The following is a 24,671-nucleotide window of genomic DNA, read 5'->3' on the forward strand; positions in this document are numbered from 1 at the left end:
GGAACCAAAGACTCATCAATACTAGAGAGTCAAAGGATTGCTTGTGTAAGTATGGTTTGTGTTGTTAGTTTATAACCTTCTAAGATGTTTTCAAAATAATTCTTGTCGGATGGAAATCCCCTTTAAGTAATACAAAGTTTGAATGAGCAGTAACCACTCTTTGTGGTTGCTCTTCACTATGGATGAGCGGGCACTACCATGCTCGGGTGCTCAGTACTCGTAATTAATGATGAGCAAGCACTACCATGCTTGCATGCTCAGTACTCGTAATTAATGACGAGCAAGCACTACCATGCTTGCGTGCTCAGTACTCGTAACTAGTGGTGAGCGAGCACTACCATGCTCGCGTGCTCAGTACTCGTAACTAGTGATGAGCGGGCACTACCATGCTCGCGTGCTCAGTACTCGTAACTAGTGAGGAGTGAGCACTACCATGCTCGCGTGCTCAGTACTCGTAACTAGTGATGAGCGAGCACAAAAATGCTCGGGGGCTCGGTACTCGTAACTAGTGATGAGCGGGCACTACCATGCTCAGGTGCTCTGTACTCGTAACTAGTGATGAGCGAGCACTACCATACTCGGATGCTCAGTACTCATAACTAGTGATGAGCGAGCACCATCATGCTCGGGTGCTCAGTACTCGTAACTAGTGATGAGCGGGCACTACCATGCTCGGGTGCTCAGTACTGGTAACTAGTGATGAGCGAGCACCATCATGCTCGGGTGCTCAGTACTCGTAACTAGTGATGAGCGGGCACTACCATGCTCAGGTGCTCAGTACTCGTAACTAGTGATGAGCGAGCACTACCATGCTCGGGTGCTCAGTACTTGTAACTAGTGATGAATGGGCACTACCATGCTCGGGTGCTCAGTACTTGTAACTAGTGATGAATGGGCACTACCATGCTCGGGTGCTCAGTACTCGTAACTAGTGATGAGCGAGCACTACCATGCTCGGGTGCTCAGTACTTGTAACTAGTGATGAGCGGGCACTACCATGCTCAGGTGCTCAGTACTTGCAACTAGTGATGAGTGAGCACTACCATGCTCGGGTGCTCGTTACTCATAACTAGTGATAAGTGGGCACTACCATGCTCGGGTGCTCAATACTTCTAGCTAGTGATGAGTGGGCACTACCATGCTTGGGTGCTCAGTACTCATAACTAGTGATGAGTGGGCACTACCATGCTTGGGTGCTCAGTACTCGTAACTAGTGATGAGCAGGCATTACCATTTTCGGGTGCTCAGTACTGGTAACTAGAGATATGCGAACACTACCACGCTCGGGTGCTCGGTACTAGTAACTAGTGATGAGCGGGAACTACCATGCTCGGGTGCTCAGTCCTCGTAACTACTGATGAGCGGGCACTACCATGCTCGCGTGCTTGGTACTCGTAACTACTGATGAGTGAGCACTACCATGCTCAGGTGTTCATAAAGAGCTGTTGGATGCTCAGATGGGCGTGACTCGAGTTCCTGAATATAATGGAAATCAATTGGGAACTTCAGGATTTTTCCTGGAAATCTTGACTTCCATTACACTCAGGCACTCAAATCGCACCCAACAAAGCATCCAATTGCTCTTACCAAGTACCGAGAGCCCGAGCATGGTAGTGCTCACTCAACATTACCCTTCACTTCCACAGAAGTAGCATCTGAATGACGCATGCTCCTCTTTCAATTTCTGGTTTAATGCTCCACGCCTTTTTTATTCAGGGATATCACTGGCTAAAAGAGAAAGCAGTGAGTGATGAAGGCAAAAAACAGCACATCAAGGTGAAGGATCTTCATCCGATAGCTGAGCGCCTCAACTGCACAGTCACCCAGCTGGCTATAGGTACGACATCAAAACTTCAAATATAGCTGAAGAATTTATGTAATACTCTGGCGAGCTAATTAAGATTTCTTAGAACTAGCTATAAAGATGAATAATGTTTGCACATTAAATATGAAAGACTAAAGGCTGCTTTACCCGCTGCGATATCATTACTGATATCGCTAGCGTGCGTTCCCGCCGCCATCGGTTGTGCGACACGGGCACAACATCGGCCGGACCCATCACACTACTTACCTGCCTAGCGACGGCGCTGTGACCGGCAAACCACCTCTTTTCTAAGGGGGCGGTTCGTTTGGCGTCACAGCGACGTCACTAAGCGGCCGCTCAATAGAAGCGGAGGGGCGGAGATGAGCGGGACGTAACATCCCTCCCACCTCCTTCCTTTTGCATTGCCGGCGGCCGCAGGTAAGGTGAGGTTCCTCGTTCCTGCGGTGTCACACGGAGCGATGTGTGCTGCCGCAGGAACGACGAACTACATCGTACACGCTGCAGCAACAATAATTGAGAATGGACCCCCATGTCACCAATTAGCGATTTTGCACGTTTTTGCGACGATGCAAAATCGCTCATAGGTGTCACACGCAACGACATCGATAAAGCGGCCGGATGTGCGTCACAAATTCCGTGACCCCAACGACATTGCTTTAGCAATGTCGTAGCGTGTAAAGCGGCCTTAAATAACACAAAGGAATGTCTAAAGAAGACAACCTCTCCCTGAGCCATCCAGATTATTAAGCATTTTTAACTTTCTTATAAACGTGTTATCCTAAATGTGTTGATGCCTCTTCTTCTTCCAGCGTGGTGTCTGCGCAGCGAGGGTGTGAGTTCTGTCCTTCTTGGTGTCTCCAACTGTGATCAACTTCTTGAGAATTTGGGTTCAATCCAGGTGAGATTCTATGTTGATAGGCGTATTGATTAATACTGTGAATCTTCAACTTTACTGTGAAAGAAGATCTCGAGAGGATCTCCATATTTTAAATACTGTGCAAGTGAAGCTTTGATTTTCAAACTTACAAACCCAAGCAAAAGTTACATTAGCAGTAACGATGAGCGCGCACTAAAGTGCTTGGGTGCTCGGTACTTGAATCAAGCAAGTTGGACGCTCTCATGAACTAGATTTGAGTAACAAGTATAATGGAGTGAGCCTGTGCTTTGTGTTCGAAGTTTCACGAACGACGCATATGAACAGCCGTAATACTCGGACAAGAACCACAAGTGCCAGAGTATCTTAATGCTCAATCGAGTACCGAGCAGTGCTGAGCATGCTTGCTCATTATTAATCACTACTAGTGATGGGTGAGCAGTAAAATGCGAGGGTGCTCGTTACTCAAGCTGAGCAGATCAGATGCCTGGACGGGTTCAACTCAAGTAACGAGTATCATGGAAGTCAATGATTGGGCAGTTTGGCTCTCCGCCCACATCCAGCCAGCCATACACAAAGCATTTCCGGAGGAAGGGTTTTTTTTAGAGACAGTACATCCAAAAACGTTGTTTTAACCCCCAGTTAGAGCCATTCAAACACTGTGAGTGGTCTCACTGTGGTGCCTGCACACATCATGCAGTGAAATGAGCCTGTGCTTTGTGTTGGTTGTTCTACAGATGACACATCTGAGCACCCACGCTACTCGTCTAAGCACCAAGCGTACCTGAGCTTGAGCTTATTTTTCTACCAGGTCAGAGGTAGTGTAGGAATTGTGAGGCTGGGTGGACTATGGTTAGTAGCTATATACACTGTGTGCAGAATTATTAGGCAAGTTGTATTTTAGAGGGGTTTTTTTTATTATTGATCAACAACTATGTTCTCAATCAACCCAAAAGACTCATAAATATCAAAGCTTAATATTTTTGGAAGTTGGAGTGGGGTTTTTTAGATTTGGCTATCTTAGGAGGATACCTTCTTTTGCAGGTAACTATTACTGTGCAGAATTATTAGGCAACTTAATAAAAACCAAATATATTCCTATCTCACTTGTTTATTTTCACCAGGTAAACCAATATAATTGCACAAAATTTAGAAATAAGCATTTATGACATGCAAAAGCAAAACCCCAAAAAATTTGTGACCAATATAGCCACCTTTCTTTCTGATGACACTCAGCAGCCGACCATCCATAGATTGTTAGTTGCTTGATCTGTTTACAATCAACATTGCGTGCAGCAGCCACCACAGCCTCCAGACACTTTTCCGAGAGGTGTACTGTTTTCCCTCCCTGTAGTTCTTACATTTTATGAGGGACCACAGGTTCTTTATGGGGTTCAGATCAGGTGAACAAGGGGGCCATGTCATTATTTTTTTGACCTTTACTGGCCAGCCACGCTGTGGAGTAGTTGGATGCATGTGATGGAGCATTGTCCTGTATGAAAATCATGTTTTTCTTGAACGATACCGACTTCTTCCTGTACCACTGCTTGAAAAAGTTGTCTTCCAGAAACTGGCAGTATGTCTGGGAGTTGAGCTTCACTCCATCCTCAGCCCGAAAAGGTCCCACAAGTTCATCTTTGATGATCCCAGCCCATACCAGTACCCCACCTCCACCTTGCTGGCGTCTGAGTCGGAGTGGAGCTCTCTGCCCTTTACTGATCCAGCCTCTGGCCCATCCATCTGCCCATCAAGAGTCACTCTCATTTCATCAGTCCATAAAACCTGTGAAAAATCAGTCTTAAGATATTTCTTGGCCCAGTCTTGACGTTTTATCTTATGTTTCTTGTTCAAAGCTGGTCGTTTTTCAGGCTTCCTCACCTTGGCCATGTCCCTGAGTATGGCACACCTTGTGCTTTTTGATACTCCAGTAACGTTGCAGCTCTGAAATATGGCCAAACTGGTGGCAAATGGCATCTTGGCAGCTTCACACTTGATTTTCTTCAATTCATGGGCAGTTATTTTGCGCCCCTTTTTGCCCAACATGCTTCTTGCGACCCTGTTGGCTATTTGCCATGAAACGCTTGATTGTTCGATGATCACGCTTCAAAAGTTTGGCAATTTCAAAATTGCTGTATCCCTCTGTAAGACATCTCACAATTTTGGACTTTTCAGAGCCCATCAAATCTCTCTTCTGACTCATTTTGCCAAAGGAAAGGAGGTTTCCTAATAATTAAGCACACCTTATATAGGGTGTTGTGTCATTACACCGCACCCCTCCTCATTACAGAGATGCACATCACCTGATTTACTTAATTGGTAGTTGGCTCTCAGCCTATACAGCTTGGAGTAGGACAACATGTATAAAAAGCATCATGTGATCAAAATACTAATTTGCCTAATAATTCCGCACACAGTGTATAAAAAAATAAAAATAATAATTATTAGTGTACATGCTTAGGGGCGTGATAATTGAATATCGAGCAGTGCCAAGCACGCTCACCCATGATTTATTGAATGTTAATGTTTAAAGATGGTGGCAATCAACAATTCGTGGACAAAAAAAATAAATATATATATATATATATATATATATATATATATATTAAAAAAACCATGATATATATATATAACCCATGATTAATCATTACTAGTGATGTGCGAGCAGTAACATGCTCAGGTGCTTGTTACTCGAGCTGAGCAGGTCAGACGCTTGAAACGTGTATAGTGGAAGTCAATGATTTTGCAGTTCAGCTCTCCGCCCATAAGCGTAACATTTCCAGAGAGGAGGGCGAGTAGGGTGTTTTTTTTTTTTTTTTTAGACAACGTACATCCATGAATGTTGTTTTTACCCCCAGTGAGAGCCATTCAGAGACTGCAAATGGCTCTCACTGGGGTGCCGATTCCCATCACTCAGTGAAGACAGCCTAGCTTTGTGTTTGATATTTCACAAACGACACATCTGAGCACCCATGATACTTGGCTGAGCACCGTGAGTATCCGAGAACCCTAATGCTCGATTGAGTCCCGGGCAATGCCAAGCACACTTGCCCATCACATCTAATCGCTACTCCTAATGTTCTAGGAGAAGAACGGACCTTGGGCAATTTGAGTAGACAATAATTATTATTATTTATTATTTATAGCGCCATTTATTCCATGGCGCTTTACATGTGAAAAGGATATACATAATAGGGACAAGTACAATAATCATGAACAATACAAGGCATAGACTGGTACAGGAGGAGAGAGGTCCGTGCCCGCGAGGGCTCATAGTCTACAAGGGATAGGTGAGGACACAGTAGGTGAGGACAGAGCTGGTTGTGCAGTGGTGTAGTGGACTGAGGGCTATTGTAGGTTGTAGACTTGTCGGAAGAGGTGGGTCTTCAGGTTCCTTTTGAAGCTTTCCACGGTAGTTGAGAGTCTGATATGCTGGGGTACAGCATTCTAGAGTATGGGGGAGGCACGGGAGAAATCTTCTATGCAATTATGGGAAGAGGGGATAAGAGAGGACTAGAGAAGGTGGTCTTGTGAGGATCTGAGGTTATGTGCAGGTAAGTACCGGGAGACTAGGTCATAGGTGTAAGGAGGAGACAGGTTGTGGATGGCTTTGTATGTCATGATTAGTGTTTTGAACTGGAGTCGTTGGGCGATGGGAAGCCAGTGAAGGGATTGGCAGAGTGGCAAGGCTGGGGAATAGCGAGGGGAGAGCTGGATTAATCAGGCCACAGAGTTTAGGATAGATTGGAGGGTGCAAGAGTGTTAAAAGGGAGGCCACAGAGCAGGAGGTTGCAGTAGTCGAGGCAAGAGATGATGAGGCCATGCACCAGTATTTTTTTCTGATTCTTGGTTAAGAGATACATGAATACGGGAGATATTTTTAAGATGTAGTAGGCAGGAGGTGAAGAGGGCTTGGATGTGTAGCTTGAAGGATAGAACAGAGTCGAGGGTGACTCTGAGGCAACAAACTTGCGAGACTGGGGAGAGTGAGCAACCATCAACTTTGATGGATAGGTCTTGTGGAGGAGTTGAATGAGAAGGAGGAAAGACCATGAATTCTATTTTGTCCATGTTATTCCATGTTAAGCTTTAGGAATTGCGCAGAGAAGAAGGATGAAATAGCAGACATACATTGTGAGATATTGGTTAGTAAGGAGGTGATGTCAGGTCCATCAGCATAGAGGTGATACTGAAAGCTGTGGGACTCTAGGAGCTAATTTACCTTCACAAAAAATACTGATCAATAAAATTATCAGATTACAACTGTATCACTAATGACCAGGGACTATGAGCCAAATATTTATGCAGATCTACTTTTCTTTAACTAGACACCAGTTTTTTTTTCCATAAAGACATTAAGAAATAAAAGCTACCAGAAGATAATTCTGCCATTGACTTCAAGGGTCTATGTGAAGGTTATTCATGTAGATCGTCTCTGCTTGAGGAAATTTTACTGCAATTTGTGGTAGATGATGATTATAAAGCAGATTATAAAGCAGTCTCCTCCTTTGGTATACTTGTCCACTTAGCAATGCTAAGAGGTTTTTAATTATATTGTCCCACACTTTGAAGTCAAGAGAACCTGATAAGTGCAGAATGTTCCAAGTCTACACCATTTGGGACCATAAATTTAGAATTCATAAGTGCACCGTCACACTAAACGACGTACCAGCGCTTCCGACCACGATACGACTTGGTCAGGATCGCTGGTACGTCGCTACAGGGTCGCTAGTGAGCTGTCAAACAGTCAGATCTTCCCAACAATGCAGCAATGATACGGCGGTTGCTGGGACCCTGTCAAATAGCACGATTCAAATCTTGATTCATAACATAGGCGTGCATCTACATTGCCTTTTCCGCGCCCTCTCTGCTCCGATTGTTGGTCGTAACTGCGTTGTGACTGGGAGGCCTTGCCTTTAGAGAAGGCAACATAATAGCGCTTCCATCCTTCTCCATCCTTGTCCATTCTACAGTCCCGATGCAGAATGGACTGTATTACGATCTGCTGCTACACGCGGTCCTTGACAAGTGAATTCAGCCCTCTGAAATGTACTGCGATCTACAAGCCAGAACAGAGGATGGAAGCGGCCAATCCTAAATCCTGCTTTACACCTTACGATATCACATACGATATCATATGCGATCGTACCCACCCCCATCGTATGTGCGGCACGTTCAATTTGTTGACCGTGTCGCACAAACGATTATTTGCCGTCACACGTACTTACCCTTCCATACGACCTCAATGTGGGCGGCGAACATCCACTTCCTGGAGTGGGAGGGACGTTTGGCGTCACAGCGTTGTCATGCGGCAGCCGGCCAATAGAAGCGGAGGGCGGAGATGAGCGGGACGTAAACATCCCGCCCACCTCCTTCCTTCAGCATTGCCGCTGGGAGCCGCTGGACGCAGGCAAGATCTGTTCCTCGTTCCCGGGGTGTCACACACTGCGATGTGTGGTACCTCGGGAACATTGAACAACCCGACGTGCAATTTTAAGGGAATGAACGGTTTTACGTTCAATCGCAATCTCACATAGCTGTCACACGCTACAACAACACTAACGATGCCGGATGTGCGTCACTTACGACATGACCCCGCCGACACATTGTTAGATTTGTTGTAGCGTGTAAAGGCCGCTTAACGCAGTAGCAATCACCAATCGGAACAGAGAGGGCGCAGAAAACAACGAAGATGCATGCCTACGTAAGTCGCGAATGAGTTCGTTGGGTAAGGTGTCAAACACACTGATGCGTGCTACCCTGCGGGAGCCCGACGACCAAAAAATGAACCAGAACAGAGTGTAACGATCAGCGATTTCACAGCAGGGGCCAGGTCGTTGCTTAGTGTCACACACAACGAGATCGCTGATGAGGTCACTGGTACGTCACAAAACCTGTGACTCAGCAGCAATCTCGCTAGCGATCTCGCTATGTGAGAAGTACCCCTAAGACAAAAGCAAATTGTCCTGTTGACAAGTACACTTTTGCACTATCAATGATCCTGGAGAAGGTCCAAGTTCTTCTCTTGACTGATGGATTTGTATAAATGACAAAGAACTCTAACACTTTCATATTTTTTTACTTTCAGATTCTCTCTCAGATAACGCCCCAGATCATAACGGAGATAGACCAGATTCTGGGCAACAAACCCAACATAAAGAAAGATTCCCGTGCGTGAGGATCTTTCCTCCACATTCTGGAAACCTCTAAGCGTCCCCAAAGATTGTGGACAAAGGACATAAGAAACTACGCTCGCCTGGTGCATGGTCCCCCACTCTGGCAGTGCTGAGAGAGCGGGAGGAGTACATTTAGCCAGCAATAATGGGAGGATAACCAGCTGCCTGCTTAGTACTATGGGGTCAATACATGCATTACTTCATGTCACCCTGCAAGGGAAGGGCAGAGATATAACATCTTAACTGGTACAGTGAAGAACGGTCACAAGCATGGAATGACTTAAAGGAGAATGGACTCATGGTTCACATATTTGTTATCTCTGTATTTTATACGTCTCACTGTTTACTTTTGTCTTTGTCACTCTGAAGAGATAGCGACAAAGTTATAGCTTACATCTTTCTATATCACCCTGATAAGGAAGGGGCAGACTCATAACTTCAATCAGTCTTTATCAGGGAGAGTGGCAGAATCATAGCCCCTGTTATGTGTATCACCCTGCAGGGGGAGGAGACTCATAGCTCCTCCTATCTGTATCACACTGCAGGGGGAGGAGACTCATAGCTCCTCCTATCTGTATCACCCTGCAGGGGGAAGAGACTCATAGCTTCTCCTATCTGTATCACCCTGCAGGGGGAGGAGACTCACAGCTCCTCCTATCTGTATCACCCTGCAGGGGGAGGAGACTCATAGCTCCTCCTATCTGTATCACCCTGCAGGGGGAAGAGACTCATAGCTCCTCCTATCTGTATCACCCTGCAGGGGGAAGAGACTCATAGCTTCTCCTATCTGTATCACCCTGCAGGGGGAAGAGACTCATAGCTTCTCCTATCTGTATCACCCTGCAGGGGGAGGAGACTCACAGCTCCTCCTATCTGTATCACCCTGCAGGGGGAGGAGACTCATAGCTCCTCCTATCTGTATCACCCTGCAGGGGGAAGAGACTCATAGCTCCTCCTATCTGTATCACCCTGCAGGGGGAAGAGACTCATAGCTTCTCCTATCTGTATCACCCTGCAGGGGGAGGAGACTCACAGCTCCTCCTATCTGTATCACCCTGCAGGGAGAGGAGACTCATAGCTCCTTCTATATGTATCACTCTGCAGGGGGAGGAGACTCACAGCTCCTCCTATCTGTATCACCCTGCAGGGGGAGGAGACTCATAGCTTCTCCTATCTGTATCACTCTGCAGGGGGAAGAGACTCATAGCTCCTCCTCTCTGTATCACCCTGCAGGGGAAGGAGACTCATAGCTCCTCCTATCTGTATCACCCTGCAGGGGGAGGAGACTCATAGCTCCTCCTATCTGTATCACCCTGCAGGGGGAGGAGACTCATAGCTCCTCCTATCTGTATCACCCTGCAGGGGAAGGAGACTCATAGCTCCTCCTATCTGTATCACCCTGCAGGGGGAGGAGACTCATAGCTTCTCCTATCTGTATCACTCTGCAGGGGGAGGAGACTCACAGCTCCTCCTATCTGTATCACCCTGCAGGGGGAGGAGACTCACAGCTCCTCCTATCTGTATCACCCTGCAGGGGGAGGAGACTCATAGCTTCTCCTATCTGTATCACCCTGCAGGGGGAGGAGACTCACAGCTCCTTCTATCTGTATCACCCTGCAGGGGGAGGAGACTCATAGCTCCTCCTATATGTATCACTCTGCAGGAGGAAGAGACTCAGCTCCTCCTATCTGTATCACCTTGCAGGGGAGGAGACTCATAGCTCCTGTTCTCTGTATCAGCCTGTAGGGGGAGAAGACTCATAGCTCCTGTTATCTCTATCACCCTGTAGGGGGAGGAGACTCATAGCTCCTATCTGTATCACCCTGCAGGGGGAGGAGACTCATAGCTCCTCCTATCTGTATCACCCTGCAGGGGGAGGAGATTCATAGCTCCTCCTATCTGTATCACCCTGCAGGGGGAGGAGACTCATAGCTCCTCCTATCTGTATCACCCTGCAGGAGAAGGAGACTCATAGCTCCTCCTATCTGTATCACCCTGCAGGGGGAGGAGACTCATAGCTTCTCCTATCTGTATCACTCTGCAGGGGGAGGAGACTCACAGCTCCTCCTATCTGTATCACCCTTCAGGGGGAGGAGACTCATAGCTCCTCCTATATGTATCACTCTGAAGGGGGAGGAGACTCATAGCTCCTCCTATCTGTATCACCCTGCAGGAGAAGGAGACTCATAGCTCCTCCTATCTGTATCACCCTGCAGGGGGAGGAGACTCATAGCTTCTCCTATCTGTATCACTCTGCAGGGGGAGGAGACTCATAGCACCTCCTATCTGTATCACCCTTCAGGGGGAGGAGACTCATAGCTCCTCCTATATGTATCACTCTGAAGGGGGAGGAGACTCATAGCTCCTCCTATCTGCGCCTCTTATCTCTATCACCCTGCAGAAGTATACATAACTCCCTTTTGTCTGTTGCCCTACAGTGTGAAAGGCTCAATCACATCTCTTTTCTCTTTGTGCCACCTTGAAAAATGGAAAGGCCAGTATATAAACTTATAGAGAAGAAACTTTATGGCTTATATTATCCTGCCCTGTCGAAATATGTAAAAGTCTATCTATCACTCTCCCTAAAACACTAAGTTGGTAGAAGTGAGGACATCTTACTCTTAACATGAAGAGCCTTCTTCCTCTTAGTCTGTGTCAATGGCTGTGAATCAACGCCACAGTACTGACTATTCTACATTTTTATGTCTTTGTCGTAACATCATCTATACAACTCATTCATCCCACTATTGGTTTTCAGCTGTGTGCCCGGGGCATGCAATCACAGCAGACATCGAAACACAAGACAATCATCTATGTCCATTAATAGAAAACCTTTGTGCATCAATACAAACAATGGAACTGATACTAACGAGCAATGACCCTTTCTAAGGCCTCAATCAGGTGGCTGTAATGCGGCTGCACTTTATTTCTCATATTATGGCTGCATGTTCCGACTCAACTGCAGGTCTACTGATCTGAACTAACTTCTAATATGGACATTAAAATGTGGCCCCATTATGGACGCCTGACAGATGCCCAACCCTTGACTCCAAGAACACTAGCAGGGTCCATCTCAATTTTAACTCTAGTAGGATGCACCTCTTGTAGACTGACTCTCATTTGCATGCTGTAGCCACAGGCATTTGGCATGAAATGCAAGCAGAATGCAGATAATCTAAAACCAAACCGGAGTGACAAAAGTGATAGTATTTCTATAACTGAATTATCGTGACCGCTGCATAATGAAATCTTCTACTATGGAGTCCGGTGTAAATACCCATTTGTACATCTTTGTATTCAAGCAGTATTATAGGGCTTTCGGGACATGGAAAAAAAATGACCCCGTATTCTTCCAAGTCATAACATAAAAACGGTCACGTGACGTATTTAGCAAAAATATGTAGCTCATATGTAATGCACTACTTGAAACACAAGATGGCAGCTGAGATAACCAAATGCGACAAACAGAGATATAAGCACTACTTGAAACTCTAGATGGCAGTAGAAATTTGCAAATGATTCAAATAGATGTCAGGAATTTTAACGGGGCTGTCCATTTTGCAGAACTTCCATCCACAGAATGCTTTCCGACGAAGTTAAGCTTCGGCAACACAGACGCCTCTGTCAATCTGCTGCTTGATGAGTGTTTCTGTGATACAAAGATGTCTCAGCTCTACCCAAGCAAGATGTCTTGTACGGAGGATCCCTTACTAGTACAGTGGAGCCTTGGATTACGAGCATAATTTGTTCCGGGAGTGTGCTCTTAAACCAAGAGTTAGGGGTACTTTGCACACTACGACATCGCTAGCCGATTGTAGCGATGCCGAGCGCGATAGTCCCCGCCCCCATCACACATGCGATATCTTGTGATAGCTGCCGTAGCGAACATTATCGCTACGACAGCTTCACACGCACTTACCTGTCCTGCGACGTCGCTCTGGCCGGCGTCACAGCGGCGTCACACGGCAGGCGGCCAATAGAAATGGAGGGGCGGAGATGAGCGGGACGTAAACAATCCGCCCACCTCCTTCCTTCCTCATTGCCGGTGGAGGCAGGTAAGGAGATGTTCCTCGCTCCTGCGGCTTCACACACAGCGATGTGTGCTGCCGCAGGAATGATGAACAACATCGTACCTGTCGCTGCAGCGAAATGACCGACACTACACCGATCATACAATTTAGACGCTTTTGCGATCGTTAATAGTAGCAAAAAGGATTTACATACTCCGATCTCGACAACGACGCCGGATGTGCGTCACTTTCGATTTGACCCCAACGATATCGCAGCTGCGATGTCGTAGTGTGCAAAGTACCCCTTAATCCAAGGTTTCACTGTATATCCTAGATCACAATGTAGGAAAACCTTCTGTTACATCCATAAAAACCTAAAAAAAAACCCATAATCCAACTTTAAGAGTTTGAAGAATATGGTTGCCAGTTTGAGGAGTCCCCATTTCTGGTAAGTGGTAGAGTTCTCCAATTACGAAAGACTCTCATATTTACATATCAGGGCTCATCTCCAGTCCAAAAAGTCGGATTCCTCTTTGTTCAAGTAGAGGTGACCAGAGATGTCTTATGGTCTCCATCGTCGTACATATAGGATCTGTGGGGTCATAGGGTTTTAAAGCTATTTGGCTTTGATGACATCTATCAAAATTAATTGTCTTCCAAGAAAATAGCTTCATCTATGGCCGGCTCGATTTAAGATGCCATCGGCTATAGACTTGCACAGTAGAGAAGCATTTATAGGTTGGACATTAATTGTCTTCCAAAAAAATCGCTTCATCTATGGCCGGCTCGATTCAAGATGCCATCGGCTATAGACTTGCACTGTAGAGAAGCATTTATAGGTTGGACATTAATTGTCTTCCAAAAAAATCGCTTCATCTATGGCCGGCTCGATTCAAGATGCCATCGGCTATAGACTTGCACTGAAGAGAAGCATTTATAGGTTGGACGTTATGAGCAGCCAGAGACTAGAGAAGGGCAATGAGTATTTTTCTTATGGGCTGTATGGCGTCTCTTTGACATTTTATAGATGTACATAGACTTGGCGGAGGAAGCAATAACCAAATTTTGTGCACAATAATAAGAATTGACTGCATCTTCTGGGATGAGAAGTAAGTTTGAGGGTGAAAGGTGTAAACTAGAGGATGACTGTATAACGTGATGGAAACGCAGAGGACTCATTGCTCAAGCTTGCTTAATAATAATAATAATAATAATAATAATAATAATAATAAATTGAAAATCCAAAAACTGTTCTTCGAGAGTCCTTGTCTGTTAAAGGTGCGCATATTCAATACCTGTTGTAATCTGATCAAAGATCCTAAAAAGAAAATGGAGACAAGTCCGGTTCTGACCTGATTTGAGCACCAAATTTGTCCATTGAAGTCAATGAGTCAAAGAGAAGCACACGAATGGCATCCAAGAACAATCACAGACGAGGAGAATCAGACCATACTGGATCGGACCTGAGGTGCGTGTGAAATATACAGGTGGTATATTCACTGCACTCAAAGGTGGTATATTCACTGCTCTCACAGGTGGTATATTCACTGCTCTCACAGGTGGTATATTCACTGCTCTCACAGGTGGTATATTCACTGCACTCACAGGTGGTATATTCACTGCACTCAAAGGTGGTATATTCACTGCTCTCACAGGTGGTATATTCCCTGCTCTCACAGGTGGTATATTCACTGCTCTCACAGGTGGTATATTCACTGCACTCAAAGGTGGTATATTCACTGCTCTCACAGGTGGTATATTCACTGCTCTCACAGGTGGTATATTCACTGCTCTCACAGGTGGTATATTCACTGCTCTCACAGGTGGTATATTCACTGCTCTCACAGGTGGTATATTCACTGCACTCAAAGGTGGTATATTCACTGCTCTCACAGGTGGTATATTCACTGCTCTCACAGGTGGTATATTCACTGCTCTCACAGGTGGTATATTCACTGCTCTCACAGGTGGTATATTCACTGCTCTCACAGGTGGTATATTCACTGCTCTCACAGGTGGTATATTCACTGCTCTCACAGGTGGTATATTCACTGCACTCAAAGGTGGTATATTCACTGCTCTCACAGGTGGTATATTCACTGCTCTCACAGGTGGTATATTCACTGCACTCAAAGGTGGTATATTCACTGCTCTCACAGGTGGTATATTCACTGCACTCACAGGTGGTATATTCACTGCTCTCACAGGTGGTATATTCACTGCTCTCACAGGTGGTATATTCACTGCTCTCACAGGTGGTATATTCACTGCTCTCACAGGTGGTATATTCACTGCTCTCACAGGTGGTATATTCACTGCTCTCACAGGTGGTATATTCACTGCTCTCACAGGTGGTATATTCACTGCTCTCACAGGTGGTATATTCACTGCTCTCACAGCTGGTGTATTTCCTGCTCTCACAGGTGATATATTCACTGCACTCAAAGGTGGTATATTCACTGCACTCAAAGGTGGTATATTCACTGCTCTCACAGGTGGTATATTCACTGCACTCACAGGTGGTGTATTCACTGCTCTCACAGGTGGTATATTCACTGCACTCACAGGTGGTATATTCACTGCTCTCACAGGTGGTGTATTCACTGCTCTCACAGGTGATATATTCACTGCTCTCACAGGTGGTATATTCACTGCTCTCACAGGTGGTATAGTCACTGCTCTCACAGGTGGTATATTCACTGCTCTCACAGGTGGTATATTCCCTGCTCTCACAGGTGGTGTATTCACTGCTCTCACAGGTGGTATATTCACTGCACTCAAAGGTGGTATATTCACTGCTCTCACAGGTGGTATATTCCCTGCTCTCACAGCTGGTGTATTCCCTGCTCTCACAGGTGATATATTCACTGCTCTCACAGGTGGTATATTCCCTCCTCTCACATGTGGTATATTCACTGCTCTCACAGGTGGTATATTCATTGTTCTCACAGGTGGTATATTCACTGCTCTCACAGGTGGTGTATTCACTGCTCTCACAGGTGGTATATTCACTGCTCTCACAGGTGGTATATTCCCTGCTCTCACAGGTGGTATATTCACAGCTCTCACAGGTGGTATATTCACAGCTCTCACAGGTGGTATATTCACTGCTCTCACAGGTGGTATATTCACTGCTCTCACAGGTGGTATATTCACTGCTCTCACAGGTGGTATATTCTCTGCTCTCTCAGGTGGTATATTCACTGCTCTCTCAGGTGGTATATTCACTGCTCTCACAGGTGGTATATTCACTGCTCTCACAGGTGGTATATTCACTGCTCTCACAGGTGGTATATTCACTGCTCTCACAGGTGGTATATTCACTGCTCTCACAGGTGGTATATTCCCTGCTCTCACATGTGTTATATTCCCTGCTCTCACAAGAGGTATATTCCCTGCTCTCACAGGTGGTATATTCACTGCTCTCTCAGGTGGTATATTCTCTGCTCTCTCAGGTGGTATATTCACTGCTCTCACAGGTGGTATATTCATTGCTTTCATAGGTGGTATATTTACTCCTCTCACAAGTGGTATATTCACTGCTCTCACAGGTGGTATATTCAGTACTCTCATACATGGTATATTCACTGCTCTCACAGGTGTTATGTTCACTGCTCTCACTGGTGGTACAGTCATATGAAAAAGTTTGGGCACCCCTATTAGTGTTAACCTTTTTTCTTTACAACAATTTAGGTTTTTGCAGCAGCTATTTCAGTTTCATATATCTAATAACTGATGGACTGAGTAATATTTCTAGATTGAAATGAGGTTTATTGTACTAACAGAAAATGTGCAATGCGCATTTAATCAAAATTTGATCGGTGCAAAAGTATGGGCACCCTTATCAATTTCTTGATTTGAACACTCCTAACTACTTTTTACTGACTTACTAAAGCACTAAATTGGTTTTGTAACCTCATTGAGCTTTGAGCTTCATAGGTAGGTGTATCCAATCATGAGAAAAGGTATTTAAGGTGGCCACTTGCAAGTTGTTCTCCTATTTGAATCTCCTATGAAGAGTGGCATCATGGGCTCCTCAAAACAACTCTCAAATGATCTGAAAACAAAGATTATTCAACATAGTTGTTCAGGGGAAGGATACAAAAAGTTGTCCCAGAGATTTAAACTGTCAGTTTCCACTGTGAGGAACATAGTAAGGAAATGGAAGAACACAGGTACAGTTCTTGTTAAGCCCAGAAGTGGCAGGCCAAGAAAAATATCAGAAAGGCAGAGAAGAAGAATGGTGAGAACAGTCAAGGACAATCCACAGACCACCTCCAAAGACCTGCAGCATCATCTTGCTGCAGATGGTGTCACTGTGCATCGGTCAACAATACAGCGCACGTTGCACAAGGAGAAACTGTATGGGAGAGTGATGCGAAAGAAGTTTCTGCAAGCACGCCACAAACAGAGTCGCCTGAGGTATGCAAAAGCACATTTGGACAAGCCAGTTAGATTTTGGAAGAAGGTCCTGTGGACTGATGAAACAAAGATTGAGTTGTTTGGTCATACAAAAAGGCGTTATGCATGGAAACAAAAAAACACGGCATTCCAAGAAAAGCACTTGCTACCCACAGTAAAATTTGGTGGAGGTTCCATCATGCTTTGGGGCTGTGTGGCCAATGCTGGCACCGGGAATCTTGTTAAAGTTGAGGGTCACATGGATTCAACTCAGTATCAGCAGATTCTTGACAATAATGTGCAAGAATCAGTGACGAAGTTGAAGTTACGCAGGAGATGGATATTTCAGCAAGACAATGATCCAAAACACCGCGCCAAATCTTCTCAGGCATTCATGCAGAGGAACAATTACAATTTTCTGGAATGGCCATCCCAGTCCCCAGACCTGAATATCATTGAACATCTGTGGGATGATTTGAAGCGGCTGTCCATGCTCGGCGACCGTCAAACTTAACTGAACTGGAATTGTTTTGTAAACAGGAATGGTCAAATCTACCTTCATCCAGGATCCAGGAACTCATTAAAAGCTACAGGAAGCCACTAGAGGCTGTTATTTTTGCAAAAGGAGGATCTACAAATATTAATGTCACTTTTATGTTGAGGTGCCCATACTTTTGCACCGGTCAAATTTTGTTTAAATGCGGATTGCACATTTTCTGTTAGTACAATAAACCTCATTTCAATCCAGAAATATTACTCAGTCCATCAGTTATTAGATATATGAAACTGAAATAGCAAAAGCCCAAATTGTTATAAAGAAAAAAGGTTAACATTAATAGGGGTGCCCAAACTTTTTCATATGACTGTATATTCACTCCTCTCACAGATGGTATATTCACTGCTCTCACAGGTTGTACATTCACTGCTCTCACAGATGGTATATACACTGCTCTCACAGGCAGTATATTCATTGCTCTCACAGGTGGTATATTCACTGCTCTCACAGATGGTATATACACTGCACTCACAAATGGTATATACACTGCACTCACAGATGGTATATTCACTGCTCTCACTCACAGGTGTTATATTCACTCCTCTCACAGGTGGTATATTCACTGCTCTCACAGGTGATATATTCCCTGCTCACCACAGGTGGTATATTCATTACTCTTACAGATGGTATATTCACTGCTCTCACAGGCAGTATATTCACTACTCTCACACGTGGTATATTCCCTGCTCTCACAGATGGTATATACACTGCTCCCACGTGTTATATTCACTAGTGATGAGCGAGCATGCTTGTTACTACTCGGTACTCGCACGAGTATCACTGTACTCGGGCTACTCGGCGGGGACCGAGTAATCTCGCGATACTCGTGCTGTACTCGTGGTCTTCATCCCTGCATGTTGGCGCTCTTTTGAGAGCCAGCCCTCATGCAGGGATTGGCTGGCAGACCACTGCAATGCCACAGCCCTGTTAGTTGTGGAATTGCAGTGATTGGCCGGCCTGCACAGCGTGACCGAGCCTTTATACCGGCGGGCGCGCTGTGCTCTGCTCACAGCTATCCAGACAGTCAGTGCAGGGAGAGTGTCGCTGCTTCAGGGAAAGGTTTGCGGCCCTTTATAGCTATTTCCGTAGCAGGGCTGCAAACAGTGTGACCAAAAGTCCTTCGCAGGACTATTCTAGTTGTATACAGGCAGGCAGGGTATAGCCAGGTCGGAGTACAGTAGCAGAGTCCTTCTCAGGACTATTGTTGCTGTATACAGGCAGGGTATAGCCAGGTCGGAATACAGGCTAGTGACCAGAAGAGTCCTTGTCAGGACTATTGTAGCAGTATACAGGCAGGCAGACAGGCAGGGTATATAGCCATTCCTAGTGGTGACCGTATACCAGCCTTCATCATATCTGGGGCTGGTGTACACAGTCTAAAACAGTCCAGATAGTGTCAGACTTCTCATTAATTTTTGCTCCTAAAACCTGTTAGGTTCTTAGTGCGTCCGTGCTTGCATTTAAAAACCGCACATGTGTGCCTGTCGGTGGCAGCGTACAGGTGCACTTGTGTGCGTTTTTACCAAACTATTATATAACGCACAAGTGTAGTGTATAATACACGTCAGTCAGCAGTGGCTGATAGTGTCAGAGTTCTCATTAATTTTTGCTCCTAAAACCTGTTAGGTTCTTAGTGCGTCCGTGCTTGCATTTAAAAACCGCACGTGTGTGCCTGTCGGTGGCAGCGTACAGGTGCACTTGTGTGCGTTTTTACCAAACTATTATATAACGCACAAGTGTAGTGTATAATACACGTCAGTCAGCAGTGGCTGATAGTGTCAGACTTCTCAGTAATTGTCGCTCCTAAAAACCTGTTAGGTTCTTAGTGCGTCCGTGCTTGCATTTAAAAATCGCACGTGTGTGTCTGTCGGTGGCAGCGTACAGGTGCACTTGTGTGCGTTTTTCACAAACTATTATATAACGCACAAGTGTAGTGTATAATACACGTCAGTCAGCAGTGCCTGATAGTGTCAGACTTCTCAGTAATTGTCGCTCCTAAAAACCTGTTAGGTTCTTAGTGCGTCCGTGCTTGCATTTAAAAACCGCACGTGTGTGCCTGTCGGTGGCAGCGTCAGGCTCCATATTGTCCCTGGATAGAGACGTGCATGATGGCCTGTAAACCTGAAGTGCCCATTGTAAGGCAGTGGGTCTATTGTAGTATAGCCCTTAGGCAGGGCAGCCAAAAATTTGGAGGCTCCACATTGTCCCTGGATAGAGATGTGCATGAGGGCCTCAAAACATTGTTCCCATTGCAAAGGAGCGGGTCTCCTGTCGTTGTAATGCCCATTCTGAAAGAATGGGCGAAAAAATTTACCACTGGGGGTATACCTGAAACAACGGCCTAACTATTGTAACGGTCATCATGATGGCGCATGAGGAGAAGGAGGAGCAGTCCAGCGATTAGCCAAAGTCCAGAAGTGTGTTACCATGGGTGAGTGGAGGTACATGGCAAATTCCCGTTACAAACTTTAAATTCCGCTCTCATTTGCTGGTGGTGTGGTGAAGTCTGGCCCAATCCAACCCTTGTTCATCTTGATCAGAGTCAGCCTGTCAGCATTTACAGTTGACAGGCGGGTGCGTTTATCTGTAATGATTCCACCTGCGGCACTAAAAACACGCTCTGACAAAACGCTAGCGGCAGGGCAGGCCAGGACTTCAAAGGCGTAGAGAGCCAATTCATGCCACGTGTCTGTCCAGCTTGGATACCCAATAATTGTAAGGCACAGAGGAATGTCGGAGTACAGTTGTTTGATCTGCAAGGTACTCCTTGAGCATCTGGGCAAACTTAGGATTTCTTGTGGCACTACCCCTCACCTCAGGGGCTGTGGTATGTGAGGGGCTGAGAAAATTGTCCCACATCTTAAAGACTGTTCCCCTACCTCTGGCGGATTGGACTTGTGCCCCTCTCGGCTGTACGCCTTGGTTGTCCACTGATTCCTGAGCTATGCCGCTAGCGTTTTGTGAGGGGAATGCTTTGCCTACTTCCGTGACTATGGCCTTCTGGAACTGCTGCATTTTGCCTGACCTCTCCGCCTCGGGAATAAGAGACATAAAGTTCTCCTTTTAGCGTGGGTCTAACAGTGTTACCAACCAGTAATGATTGTCGGCCAAGATGTTCTTAACGCGAGGATCACGAGACAGGCAGCTTACCATAAAGTCAGCCATGTGTGCCAGACTCTTAACAGCCATCACTTCAGTATCCTGACCAACACGATGACTGAACATGCTGTCCTCCTCCTCCTCCTCCTCCTCATCATCTACCCTGTCCTCTGGCCAGCCACGCTGAACCGAGGATATGACTGCATGTCATATCCTCAATTTGGCCAGAGAGTTGCTCCATGTCTTCATCCTCCTCCTCGTCATAGTCCTCCACTGCACGTTGTGATGAGATGAGGCTGGGCTGTGTGTTATCATCCACACCCACTACTGTTTCTTGCTCAAACTCATCGCGCTCCGCCTGCAATGCATCATGGTTGTTTTTTGAGCAGAGACCATTTTAGAAGGCAGAGAAGCGGTATGGTGACGCTAATAATGTCGTCATCGCCGCTCACCATCTTGGTGGAGTCCTCAAAGTTTTGGCGGATGGTACATAGGTCGGACATCCATCTCCACTCCTCAGGTGTTATGTGTGGAGTTTGACCCATTTCCCGACGGCTTAGGTGATGCAGGTACTCAACAACTGCCCTCTTCTGCTCACATATCCTGACCAACATGTGCAGAGTTGAATTCCAACGCGTGGGGACATCACACACCAGTCTGTGAGCCGGAAGATGCAAACGGCGCTGAAAGCCGGCAAGGCCGGCTGAAGCAGTAGGTGACTTTCGAAAATGTGCAGACAGGCGGCGAACTTTTACCAGCAGATCAGACAGCTCTGGGTATGACTTTAGAAACCGCTGAACCACGAGGTTGAGCACATGGGCCACGCATGGAACATGTGTCAGCTGGCCTCGCCTCAAATCCGCCACCAGGTTACGGCCATTGTCACACACGACCTTTCCTGGCTTTAGGTTCAGAGTTGTGAGCCAGTGATCTGCCTGCTGTTTCAGAGCTGTCCACACCTCTTCTGCATTGTGGGGTTTGTCACCTATGCAGATTAGCTTCAGCACAGCCTGTTGCCGCTTCGCCGAGGCAGTGCTGCAGTGCTTCTGTGTCGCCCTGGACAAGCCAGGGGCCACAGAGCACAACACTTAAACACCCCACACTCCCTGCAGGCATATCATAGTCAAAACACAAAATCCTTGTTGCCTTCCCCAGGGGCTGTTGTCCACACCAGGGGGTGGAGCCAGGCGGTTGGTCTCCACCCACCAAGGAGGAGGGAAAACACAGGCAGTGAGAGTTAAGCTAAGGAAGTGGAAGGAGGAAAGTAGTAGAGAGGAGAAAAGTGACAGCAAAGAGCCTGAAGTTGGTCCGGGTGTGTGGCCCGGACAGGACAGCAAGGTTGGCAGGATGTGGTGACCGTCTGCAGTGGAGGCCGATTGGAGTCTGCCGTAAGGACCGTGGACGGGTGGTGACCCGGCCGTACCGGACCGGCATACAAAGAGAAGCCAGCACCATTGGCAGAGGACTTTCGGATCCCGGCAAGGCTTGGTGTCGCCGTGAATTTGCCAAATCCGTTAGTGAAGGGGACCTCAGGGTTTCCAAACAGCCAAGTCCCGATAGAAGGCAACCGTCCAACCGTGAAGGGGAGACACCGCCACCGCCAAGGGCAACCGTCTCCCAGGGCCAGCGCCTGTGGGCAAAAGGGGCTCCTCCGGCCCATATCCAGGTCGGGGAGCGGGTTACCGGTGGGAAACCATCACTACCAACACTTAACTTAGGTGCAGGGAGAGACAGTCATCACTAACCTGCAGGGAGGAACAACCGCAGCCGTCCGAGGCAGCCACTTGTTTTACCGTGAAATGTGTCATCATCATTGGGCTGAGTGAGTAGCTCTGTGCCATGCGGCACAGCGCTGCCCCTGCGACCCTGCACCTCATCAGGCCCCGCAACCCGCCTGTCATCCATCTCTACCCCATCACCGGGCCCCGGGACAACCAACCCCCCTACCCACGGAGGGGAGAAATAACAACAAAGCTGCTCCCTGTCACAGGCTCCCGGGATCCCCGTCCAGAGCAGCGGTGGTGTCCACACAATCACCACAACCGTGGGTGGCGTCACGGACAATATCCCCAAAACCCAAAGCACCCCTTTTCACTCACGGGCGAGTAGCGCCGCTCGAGTCCCCGGGATCCGGCCATCGCTCGAGCCAACGAGCAGCAGCAGCCGTAGAGCAGCGGCAGCCGGACCCGAGCAGTGGGAGAGCGCAGCGTCAGAGCGCAGCGTCCCCTCTTCCGCCCGCGACACTTCCAGCTTGGGACTGGTGTGGAGGGTAAAGTGGATGAGGATGCGCAGGAGGAGGAGGAGGCTGAGGAGCATGACATTCCGGAGCTGTAGAGTGTGGGTGAAACCCTGACTGAGGTAGGGCCTGCAAAACTTGGTGTGTGAAGGACGTGTTCCGTCCCTCGCTCAGACTGGGTCCCAGCTTCCACAATATTAACCCAGTGTGACGTCAACGAGATGTAGCGGCCTTGCCCACATGCACTTGTCCACGTGTCTGTGGTTAGGTGGACTTTGGCTGAAACAGCGTTGTTCAGGGCACGTGTGATGTTTTGTGACACGTGGTACTGGTTATGCAATGCGGGGACGGCACACCGGGAGAAATAGTGGCGGCTGGGGACCGAGTAACGTGGGACAGCTGCCACCTTCAGGTCGCGGAATGCTTCTGTCTCAACCAGCCTAAAAGGCAACATTTCCAGCGCAAGCAGTCGCGAAAAGTTAGCATTTAGAAGTGTGGCATGTGGGGCGTTGGCAGTGTATTTGCACCTGCGTTCAAAGGTTTGCTGAATGGATAACTGAACGCTGCGCTGGGACAAGGACGTGCTTGATGATGGTGTTATTTCTGCGTGGGCAACTGCAGGTGCAGGGCCGGAGGAGGCTTGTTCGCAGGCAGCATGGACAGGGGATTGGCTCGCATGCACAACCAGCGAAGACGTAGCAGTGACATCAGCAAGCACTGCTCCTCGACTCTGTTGTACTTCCCACAAAGTCGGGTGCTTGGCTGACATGTGCCTGATCATGCTGGTGGTGGTCAGGCTGCTAGTTTTGGTACCCCTGCTGATGCTGGCATGGCAGGTGTTGCAAATGGCCTTTTTAGAATCATCTGGAGCCAACTTAAAAAACTGCCAGACTCGGGAAGACCTAACATTTGTACAGGCACCTTGTGTCGTGTTGTTCCGGGGAACAGTTGCCTGACGTCTGCCTGGGGCCACCACTCTGCTTCTTACTGCCTGTTGGGATGCTACGCCTCCCTCCCCCTGTGCACTGCTGTCCTCGCTCTGCATATCCTCCTGACAGGTTGGGTCAGTTACTGGATCATCCACCACGTCGTCTCCCTCTTCCGCACCCTGCTCCTCCTCCTGACTTCCTGACAATTGTGTCTCATCATCGTCCACCCCTTGTTGAGACACGTTGCCAACTTCGTGAGAACGTGGCTGCTCAAATATTTGGGCATCTGTACATACAATCTCGTCATGGCCCACTTCAACAGGAGCTGGCGAGAGGCCAGAATGTGTGAATGGAAACGTGAACGAACAGCTCTTCCGAGTGTCCAAGTGTGGGATCAGTAATGTCCGTGGACGTGTACTCGGCCTGGTGGTAGGAAGGAGGATCAGGTTCTGAAATGTGCGGTGCAGTATCACGGCTACTGACACTTGACCATGTGGAAGACAGAGTGTTTGTGGTGGTGCCAATCTGACTGGAAGCATTATCCGCTATCCAACTAACAACCTGTTGA

General features: G+C 47.1%; 1 protein-coding gene across 1 annotated transcript in view; it reads left to right on the forward strand.

Annotated features, from left to right (window-relative positions):
- The window catches only part of KCNAB3 (potassium voltage-gated channel subfamily A regulatory beta subunit 3), a 119,202-nt gene extending 105,067 nt beyond the window's left edge, over positions 1-14,135 (forward strand). Inside the window, exons 12-14 of the mRNA XM_075346707.1 lie at positions 1,717-1,837; positions 2,635-2,723; positions 8,785-14,135. Coding sequence (XP_075202822.1) covers positions 1,717-1,837; positions 2,635-2,723; positions 8,785-8,874 — 300 coding nt within the window. The 3' untranslated portion in view covers positions 8,875-14,135. The remainder of the gene's footprint in view (positions 1-1,716; positions 1,838-2,634; positions 2,724-8,784) is intronic.
- The last annotated feature ends 10,536 nt before the right edge of the window (positions 14,136-24,671 follow it).

Source organism: Anomaloglossus baeobatrachus, chromosome 4 (assembly GCF_048569485.1).
Source record: "Anomaloglossus baeobatrachus isolate aAnoBae1 chromosome 4, aAnoBae1.hap1, whole genome shotgun sequence".
NCBI lineage: Eukaryota > Metazoa > Chordata > Amphibia > Anura > Aromobatidae > Anomaloglossus > Anomaloglossus baeobatrachus.